The sequence below is a fragment of the Lolium perenne genome, chromosome 1, assembly GCF_019359855.2.
Source record: "Lolium perenne isolate Kyuss_39 chromosome 1, Kyuss_2.0, whole genome shotgun sequence".
Taxonomy (NCBI): Eukaryota; Viridiplantae; Streptophyta; class Magnoliopsida; order Poales; family Poaceae; genus Lolium; species Lolium perenne.
Window position 1 is genome coordinate 249,417,345 of NC_067244.2, and position 10,139 is coordinate 249,427,483.

The 10,139-nt window shown below is 44.0% G+C and overlaps 1 protein-coding gene across 1 annotated transcript; it reads right to left on the minus strand.

Moving 5' to 3' along the window:
• Window positions 1-366: 366 nt before the first annotated feature.
• LOC127327579 (lecithin-cholesterol acyltransferase-like 1) lies at window positions 367-2,663 on the minus strand. The gene is made up of 2 exons (XM_051354354.2): window positions 2,233-2,663; window positions 367-1,417 (listed from the first exon to the last, which is right to left on the minus strand). The coding sequence occupies exons 1-2, from the start codon at window positions 2,628-2,630 to the stop codon at window positions 520-522; spliced, it is 1,296 nt and encodes a 431-aa protein (XP_051210314.1). The 5' UTR covers window positions 2,631-2,663; the 3' UTR covers window positions 367-519.
• Between the last annotated feature and the right edge of the window lie 7,476 nt (window positions 2,664-10,139).

The following is a 10,139-nucleotide window of genomic DNA, read 5'->3' on the forward strand; positions in this document are numbered from 1 at the left end:
AGTACTAATCAAATTGTATACTTGTATAAATACATGGACAATGTATTAAAATTAATTAATTTTTTAGAATATACCCGTGGCACACCAGGTAGGTTACCTACACCAGTAGAAAAATGTGGTGCGCCACGGGTACGGACTCTATAGTTCTCGATGGGCCTGGTGCGTGTGTGCTTTAAGGAGCATGCAGGTCACAATGCAGCAGTCAGTTGTGCAACCAGCCTCGGCTCTTTTCGGCAAGCATAGATGGAAGGTTCATGTGCCGAGGGGCTCAAGCATGGAACCGCATCGGATTTGGCTAGTATTCTTTATTAGGTGATGCGTTTTCAAATAAATATTAAGTGAATATATTGTTAAATACAAACAACATAATGCAAAAAAGGTATTCTTATATGACTCTTAAATCAAAAATAGTACATTTGATAAATAGCAGCATTATAGCTACAACAATTGAGATTTTTCATACAACAATCACTCAAATCTTCTACTTTTGATGACAACTCATATCTAACACGGGAATCTTCAAGAATTGGCTTCTGCAATTTCAGCGAGAACAATCCTGAGCGAATGGTCCTGAATAGTAATGTCACCGTGCGTGACATTAGGAATCTTGACGAATTTAAAGAGTATGTTCTCCGATGCTTGCTTCCTTTCCAGTTCCTTGGTGAATGCCAACACACTATTAAGATTGACGACCCCATCTCCATCACCATACACAAGTTCTGGGGAGACATCAAAGTTGCTGTCCCAGAATACGACTTGCTTCGTCGTTTCAATGCCAACACCATTGAGTATTGTCGTTGGCACCATTGGCGCATCAATTCTCATATCTGTAGGAGACGGCAATTTAGTCAAGGGAGACACTCCTTTGAGGCTAAAACCTAGGGCTGCAAGAAAATCTGGATAGTCATACGTCGAGTAGTTTCTATGTTTGGTGATAATGATTGGGTCGTGGCCAAACGCCATTGAGGATGGTAGAGATAGGAGAGAACTTGTGAAAGACCACCACATCTGCCGCAAAGCAAGGTATGGAACATTCGGGAAACGAAGTACCCTTGGTCCCTCAATGAGGTTTGTGATTACATCCATGAACCCTGTAGGAGGTGTTGGCGAGAGTAGAACCAGGTGCTTGATGAATTTTTTCCTCCATTCAAGAGGAGTCGAATTCACGAAGTCAAGTATGATCCTGCCACCAAAGCTATGCCCGATGATGATAACCTGCTTGTTCCCATTTTTCTCACTTGCTTGCTGCACTAGACCCTTGAAACGAGCAAAGTATTCAGTGTACACCTCTGAGTACTGGCCAGGCCGTGGTGGAGCATGCCGTATGTCATAAGGAGCTCCGAAAAGGTTATCTCCATCTCGATATCCAAGTGCTTCCAGTTCAGTGCGGAGCCTTACATTGCAACAAAATGGGCAGCTGCAGAGAATTTTAATCAATGTCAAAGCCTAGAAGTACCCACAAGGGAGCAGAAGTAGTGCCAATCTAAAAACATATTTTTAGGAAATACAATATGGCAGCCACTACATAAAAAAATTGACCATTACGTACTGTTAAGTCCTGATAAAATTAACACCGACAACTCTAACCATAAAATGCAAAACGTAGATTCAGTAGTACGAACAGTTCAATTCTATTCCCTAGCAATAGGGAAATACTTTTGTACCTATTACTGCATAAAGGATATATTTTTTCTCAAAAGTCAAACTATGTAAAAGTTCACCAAGTTTTTAGAAGAAAAAAAATCATCTACAGTAAATCAGTATCATATAGTTTTATATGGTATATATAAAATATTATATTTTTTGCTAATTTCTCTAGAATCTTAGTGAAACTTTGTATTGTTTGACTTTCGAAAAAAGAAATTATAGGCCTTGTTATGACGACTAACTGAGGGGGCATTAGCTTAAGCTTCTAGCTCTGCTCCTAAGCAAGTAGAAGAAAGATATATAAGTTCATATGAGGCATGGATAAATTAGAGATAGAAGAGAAATAAGATGTCTCAATGGGTGTGTGCTTTGGGTCGTGAGAACAGAGAAGTCAAAAGTGCCATAAAATCTAAGTAGGATCTCTTGTGCAGGGCGTCACTAAACTAGCAGGCAGAGAGGCAACGACAACGCCACTAGCAGTCTAGCACACATGCTAAAACCGTCTTCAGCCTATGTAGAGATGAACAAAACCAACCATGACTTTCTGCTGCTAAATAAAACAGTTCCTAGATGCTGGAAACTTACGTATCGTCCTTGTAGGAGAATCCGTATGCGGAGCCGAAGTTTGGTACGCGAGTCTCGACGCCATGCCGGTTCTGGAAACCGTTGGTGGCAGGGTCAAAAACAAGGCTCATCTGCTCCGCGAAGCACGGCATGTAGTCGTGGTTGAGCAGGTCCACTGTGCTGTTCCATAGCTTGAACCATCCTTTCCCCTTGAGCGCACCGCAGCGCGGATGCGACGGAGTGTAGGCGTCGGTGAGCCGCGCCTCCAGGACGGGGCAGCCGAAGCCACCCTGCAAAATTATGGGGTAGTTTACTCCATGATGGTCACCCGGCCGCGCGCCGAGGTAATCGCGGAGGGGAGATGGTACGAGCAGGAGGAGCAGCTGTAGCAGCCCAAGGAACGCTGTGTTCATGGCCATGGCTGTGGACTGTGGTGCTAGCTGTGTCGTCGCTAGCTACCAGGGGCTGGTTTTATAGTGCTGGCCTTGGGAGTCTCTGCAAGCCTATAGTATCATACATGTTCACTTCACTCTTGGTGGCAATACAAGTGGCTCACGCACGCCGCATCTTCCACATCGATCTCGCATGCATGCATGTGCTAGTACTGCTTTTGTTTGACTAAATCCCTAAATTAATCAGTATGCAAGTTCGTGGGTTACCACGTTTTTAGAGAACTAGTTTAACCAAAACGGATTTCACCCTGATTTTAAGGAACCATTTAATTTGGATAGTCTAACTAATCCATGGATTAGAAAAACTAGCTTACGTACACCCGCAATTCCACGTTCATCGTTCTCAAAAGCGAGTTCAGAATACGAACACCACGGGTTCCACTAGAGGTTACGTTGGCGGCGGCCGCTACCCTCGATGGAGTGGTGCTCCGATAAGTATGACGAGGCTGCAGAGCAAGGCATCTGCTAACAAGCATGTTGCTAGCTGCAAATGGCCGTGGGCAGCATCAGAAGGGCAGGCCGCGGCCGGCTAGAGAGTTTTCCAGATGCCGCTGCAATACCGGCGGGACAAGAAGGCAGTGTACAAGGCCATGCTGGAGTGACTTCTCTAATCTCTACGGTGGCGGAGCTCCCATTCTGGCAACGTCAGGCACCCGCCATAGCTAATTAGGGCCAAAACTTGGTGTGTCTTGTAGCACATGTAGTCATGTGTGCTTCCTAGGTAAATAAACCAACTAGCAATAGATTGGCCGTGGTGGGCTTCATTAATCGATGGAGATATGTCAGTGATCCTATTTAGAAGTCACTAGTGTGCGGCTTATTTGAATCTGCGCCACACTCTACTACTATAAGCAATCAGTTCTGCCACACCTAAATTTTAGTTCGTCCTCCGCCACTGACTCTACTGCCTGCTCCGTGAGTACCACGGCGCAGCCGTCGACGATGTGGACATATATCAGGAGCAAGTTCGCCATGCGAGCCTCGCCTTCCTCCAGCCGGGGCACCACTACTAAGCTATATCTTTTCCTTTTGGGAACGCAGTGCTAGCTGTATTTACTGCTTTAAGTCCAAACAAGTTGTCCTATAATCCAGTTGTAACAACACAACAACATAAAACTAATGGGTATTACTAAACGGTTTTGCTATGTCTCAGTCAACTGAGATTTTCTTAAGTCTAAGTCAATTCAAAATTATGCTTTGAGTTGCACTTTTCTGTTAAAAAAGTGCAATTGCACTTTTCTGACAGAAATGTGCAACTGAACCGAGTTGCACTTTTCTTTGAACTGTAGTTGCACTTTTCTGAGTTGACTGAGACTTAAGAAAATCTCAGTCAACTGAGACATAGGCACACCCATTACTAAAACTTGTTCCAGAAACAAATAACCACTTCTGAGCTTCTTCCTTTACTAGAGATTTTTCAATGTGTGCAAGGGAAATCCCCTGTTAAATATTTGGGCCTTCCCTTACACTTTGAGAAATTAAAAACAAAAGATTTACAACCCCTAGTGGATAGTTTGCTTAGTAGGATGACTGGCTGGAGGGAAAAACTTCTTTCCTGGAAGCTATAAAAGAATTCTTGGCCAAACGGTTGTAGCCACTATTCCCATACATATGCTCTCTTTCTTTAAATTCCCTAAATGGACTCTGAATTTGATCAACACAAAGATTGCTAATTATTTGTGGAGTGATGTAGAAGGGAATAAGAAAATTCATTTAGCCAACTGGCCTTCTATATGTTAGAAAAAAGAGTTTGGGGGTTTAGGCATTCCTAACCTCCAAGATCTGAATATTTGCCTCTTAGGATCATGGATTAAAAGGTATATTCAAGCAGAAGGGGAAATTATGGAGAAAAGTGGTAGATGGCAAATATAATACTAGGAGTCCAAACATTCTTTGTTGCCAGGATGCCCACCCTCATTTTGAGAGGGGTGATGCTGGCAGCAGAAGCTGTTAAACTTGGGTATAAATGGAATGTAGGAAATGATAGATCCATTCGTTTCTGGGAAGATTTATCGTTTGGAAATATTCTTTTAGCAAACCAGTTCTTTGATATTTACTTTATAGTTAATCAACAAACTAAAACCATTGTTGAGTTGTGGGATGCTAATCAACTTAGATGCACTATTAGAAGAACCTTCTCTGATGACTTGATGATCCAGTGGCAAGAGGTTCTAGCCATTGTTGGATCAATTGTGTTATCAGACCAGGAGATCAAATGATCTGGATGTATGAATCAAAGGGGATTTATTCATCAAAAAATTTGTATGCTATAATCAATTTTAGAGGTGTTAAACCTATTTATCTGCTTGTTGTCTGGAAGCTGAAAATCCCTCCTAGGATTCAAATTTTTCTTTGCTTACTTTCTCAGAATAAAATTATGACCAGGGACAACTTCAGATGCAGAGGTATCTCAAAACCTTTAGAATGTAGCTTATGTAATGAAATATAATTTGTGACACACTTGTTCTTTGATTGCATTGTATCTAAACTTCTTTGGAATGATGTACATTATGATCACTGACTATCTAGGCATTGCTTCCAAATGGTTATGTGAGTCTAGATATATGCAATTCAATGTTGTTTCATCTTATGTCCTTTGGAGCATATGGAACAATAGGAACTCTATTGTGTTTAACAGAAAAACTTGGTTAAATATGAAACAGTGTGGCATCTAACGCTGGGCTACTTGAGGGACTAGAAAGTGCCTTTCAAGGATCAGAAATGGGCGCTCGTGGACCAATTCAAACACCTGCTTATAAGAAAGCTAAAGATGCTGATGGAGTTGGAGCCAGACTGAGATGCCAGTCCTTCGGGTGGATTTCTTCCTGGAAGCCATCTGCATCACTGGCATCGCACGGAGGGAGAGCTCTAAAGATGATGCCGTGCATTTGGTGGTGGGCTGATCCCGCTGGGGCCTCCAAGGACATGATCTAGGTGGTAGTTGTCGAAGTGTGAGAGTTGCCTTTTATCTATAAATAGTACTGAGCATATCTGGTGTGACCAAAACTAGAGTTTGGTGATCTAGGACTATTCATAGTGGGAGTAACTAAGGCAGTACTAATATAGAGCTACATGCATTGCCAACTATGCAAATTGATGGCATGACATGATATTAAATAAAGAAAGAGATGGTTGTGGTAGCTAGCTATGTTACTACATCTAAGTTACTTTTTTCAAGATAGGAGCTAATTAATACACTCATGCATGATACTACATCTAAGTTACTAGCATTATGAAGGGAGTAACATATAGTAGTGTCATATATGACACTACTATATGTTACTCCCCACTATGACTAATCTAAAACCTTGGCAAGGGCTCTTGGTTATGGCTCACTCTCCTTGATGGACGTTTTGCTTCTCCTTTTAGTTTTAGCTTTAGCGCTTGGTCTGTAAAACGCTATGCTTTTTTTTGTTTCAATGAAATGAAAGGAGTCGGGAAGCGGTCCCTGTTTTTCTAAAAAAAGATAACCACTTGGTGGCTCTATCACACCCTTTCTCACGCTGTTAAACACGCCACATCTTCCGGATCGATCCCCATGCATGCGTGTGCTACTGCTTTTGTTTGATTAAAATCCCTACATCCATCACTATGCACATAGCAATTAGTGTAACCGAATCTTCCGTTTAGCGCAAGATATATAGAAGAGTGAAGCGTCAGAGGTTCATCAGTACGCGCACATGCTATATGCTTGCCAACTACTACTAGTTCACGATGCTGGGGATCCACGGTTTAAAAACCGAGTATTAGGATCCATTTGGCCATGTGGGGCAAGTAAAACACTGTACTGTGTAGCTTATTCCTAAAAAATAACTCCAAATAAACAATTGACTAAAAGTAAATAAATATTACCGGAGTTGTCTGCAATAAAGAAACCGACGCTAAAACTACTCCCTACGTTTCAGTTTACTAGTCCTACGTGTATCCCTAGATCCAAATTAACATAAGATATATATTACAAAAATAAACCATTAGAAACTTTAGTTTTTATATTTTTTTAATGATATAATTTTTGTGTTATATAATTTATAATATATAGATCATAGTGACGATCTAAGTACACAACTAGTAAACTGAAATGGAGGGAGTATTATAGGTTGTCGAAAATACATTGGGAGTCTCTGCAAACTCACAATAGCATATACTACCTCCGATCTCTTTTAATTGACTCAGATTTAGTACAACTTTGTACTAAATTTGAGTCAATTAAAAAAAACGAAGGGAGTATATGTTTGGTGGCAAACTGGCAATGCAACTTGCTCATGCTCCATCACGCCCTTGCTCACGAAAGCCACATACTCATCCATTCTAAGAAAGTTGTCGAAAGTTTGTTTAAATTCTAACATATATAGACACTATTTCTTGACTAAATACATTTAAATTTAAATAATTTTTTTACATGTTTTATGGAACGGAGGGATTATTTCGGATCGATCTCGCATGCATGCATGTTACTTTGTTTGACCAAATCCCTACATCGATTAGTATGCACATAGTAATTAGTGCGGGTAACAAACCGAATCTTTCGTTCAGCGCAAAATATTAGAGGCATGGAGGTTCATCAGTAGGCACATGCTATAATAGAAGCGTCGGAGTACGATCTTGGTGATCCACGCCCACGCAGCTGCGGATGCAAGTGGGGCGAGCAGGGCTGGGCCCCTATTGAGTAACTTGCGCAACATGCTGTATAAAATTGCATTGAAGGTACTTGCTAACCAGTTGAAGAAGACTTTTCAAAAGATTATTTCAGAACAATCAATCAGCTTTGAAAAACTGAACTGGTATGTAGAGAGAGAGAGAGAGAGAGAGAGAGAGAGAGAGAGAGATGAGGTGATCATGAGGCGGCTCTAGAACCCATCTAGGGTTTCGTCCATCTCGCCGGTGATGATGCCGATCCGCTCCGCGCCTTTGGTGGACTTAGGGCCATGGAGGTGTGGTGGAGGGTGGCATCTCGCCGGCGGGAAGGTTTAGCTTTTTTGTTTAGATTATTTGCAGTGTCTTCTTCACGATGGTGAGGCGATGGCAAGCTCGGCCAGATTGGAGGTTTGATGCTCACCCTCAATGGTCCTAGTGGATCCCTGAGAAGGATCCAGACGGATAGGAATGAGGGGAGGAGGGGCGGAGGCGATTGAAGTGGCCATGGTCGGATCCGCCTGGGAAGGTGGAGAAAAAGACATGTCTGCGCAAAAGGATAGTGTTGGTGAATTAGCCGAAAATAAGACAGTTCATTAGTAGAATTCCCTGTTCATCTCTACAAGATCCAATTGACAAGCTTGAAGACGGAAAATTCAACGGAAATGGGGCCCGCGGTGGACGGACTTGCTGGCGGCGAGGTTCCGTTGCGGTGGCTCGTCGTACTTAAGAACTAGTGAAGAAGACGGTGCGGCGGAGAAGTTCCGGCGACGCTCTGGTGAGATTCCAGCACGGCGGCGACAAGAGCTCGGAGGCGGCGCTAGAATGAGAGCGACGTAAGGGGAGAAATGAGTGAATTGGAGGGATAAAACCTTGCGGTGGTGATATTTATAGTCGGGGAATGAGATTCGTGCTTCGCATCCTCTGGTCAAAACGCAAACGTCGCTTCATTGGATGAGCAACACTTGTCCTAAACCCTAGCAGTAAATTCGGCAAAGGATTTAAATTACCGTTGAAATTACCTGAGATTGGAGCCTGAATTGGTGGTATCATTTGATCTCCATGAGGGATCCGGGAAACTTCGAGGTATTTGGTTCGAGATTTACAGGATGGTTATCTGGAGAACAATTTTGAAAATTCAGGCGATGGATGAAGTCATGTGGGAGAAAAAACTTTCCGGCAAAGGAGATAGAAATGCATTTTTGAAGTCAGAGTTCTTCAAGATTTCCAAGATTTACGGGAAGCTAGCTGGAGATTAAAGAGGCATGAGCAAGAGGGAAGATATGGAGAACCTTGGAGAGCTCTAGGGGCTACTGCTGTGGATATACTTCATAGGTGTACCATCGACAGTGTCTAGATCGGGCAAGCCCGGGTGGCCACAGATGGTGATGGTGGCATACGACCCATCGGACGGCCTAGTTGTTGTTGATCAAGATGGAGGAAGTCCAGCCCAGGAACAAGGAGCCGAATCCACCCGACCTACGCCTGGAGTCGGATCCGGCAAGGCCCATGAAGGTAGCCGGATCCAGTACGACAATTTAGGTATAGATGGATCCTTGACGTGCAAGGCAATGGAATACTCCGTAGTTAGGCATCTTGTATTCTGGGTAGGACTCTCCGTGTAAACCCTAGATCTTGGCGCCTTCATAGCTGGATCCTGGGAGCCCTTAGGGCAGACAACCACAACTCATTGTAACAATGCGAAAGATCCCACATAATTCCAGACAAGCAGCAGTAGGCCCTACCTCCGAGCAGCGTGTTCTGAAGCTGGGTAAATCGCGTACCCCTGCCCGATGGCTCTCTGCCCTATGGCCCCCTCCTTTTCCCCCCTCCGTGAGGATCTCTCCTCCGGGTATTGTCGAGTAGGCAACGACAATCATGTTGTGAAGTATGACACAATATGTCATGACCTTCCACATCTTCTCTTTGGACCATGTAAGAGCAGGGTATCGGAAAATAGCAAAGCAAGCTTGCAGCACACCAAATTTCTTCTCCACATCATTTCTAGCAGCCTCCCGCATTTGAGCAAACCAAGCTTTCTTCCCTCCAGGTACAAGGTTCGAGATTGTCTTCACAAATGTTGACCATCTTGGATAGATGATGTCTGCAAGATAGTAGCCCTTGTCATACTAGTGACCATTGATCTCAAACTGCACCGGAGGGGCATTGCCTTCGACAAGCTTCTGGAACACATCAGAGCACTTCAACACATTGATATCATTGTGTGACCCTGCCATGCTGAAGAATGCATGCCAAATCCACATGTCATGGGCCACTGCCTCAAGCACCACATTGCATGCACCCTTGTGTCCCTTATACATGCCCTGGTGTGCAAAATGGACAGAGCTTCCTACTCATCAGGAAACGACGGCAGAATATGGTATCGTCGTGCAATGTATCGTCGGTGAACTAGTCGGCGTAGAGTATGCAGTAGCCTTCCATCCTCTGCCATGGTTTACTCTTGTGGTGCCCCGGCGCCGAGCTAGCAATGACCGACTTGTCCTCCTCAGCGACCATGGCCAAGAGGAAGACAAGGATCGCTAGATGCTCGTCGTCTCTAGCGGAGTCCCTAGTAGCAGCCGCGACAGCGAGCTCCTCATCCATGAACGCGGCCATGACGTCCTCGTCGTCCAAGTCCATCACCTTAGCAAATAGCCGAACACCTCGCGTGCAAGGTGGGAGCGTGGTGGGGATGGAGGTATCAGTGGTGGTGAGAGCGGGTGAACGGCAATGGTGGGAACAGCTAGTGAGGCAGCGACGGTTTGCAGCGGATTGTGTGCAGCGGCGGAGTCGGTTCCTACCGGTGGCAGTGGATCGTCGCGGCGAGGGGTGATACGTCTCCAA

What these genes read in the sequence shown, in the direction of transcription:
- LOC127327579 (XM_051354354.2), bottom strand. Translation starts at nt 2,630, where the DNA reads ATGGCCATGAACACAGCGTTCCTTGGGCTGCTACAGCTGCTCCTCCTG. An exon ending in TTCTCCTACAAGGACGATAC is followed by an intron (nt 1,418 to 2,232) that starts GTAAGTTTCCAG and finishes AATTCTCTGCAG; the next exon opens with CTGCCCATTTTGTTGCAATG.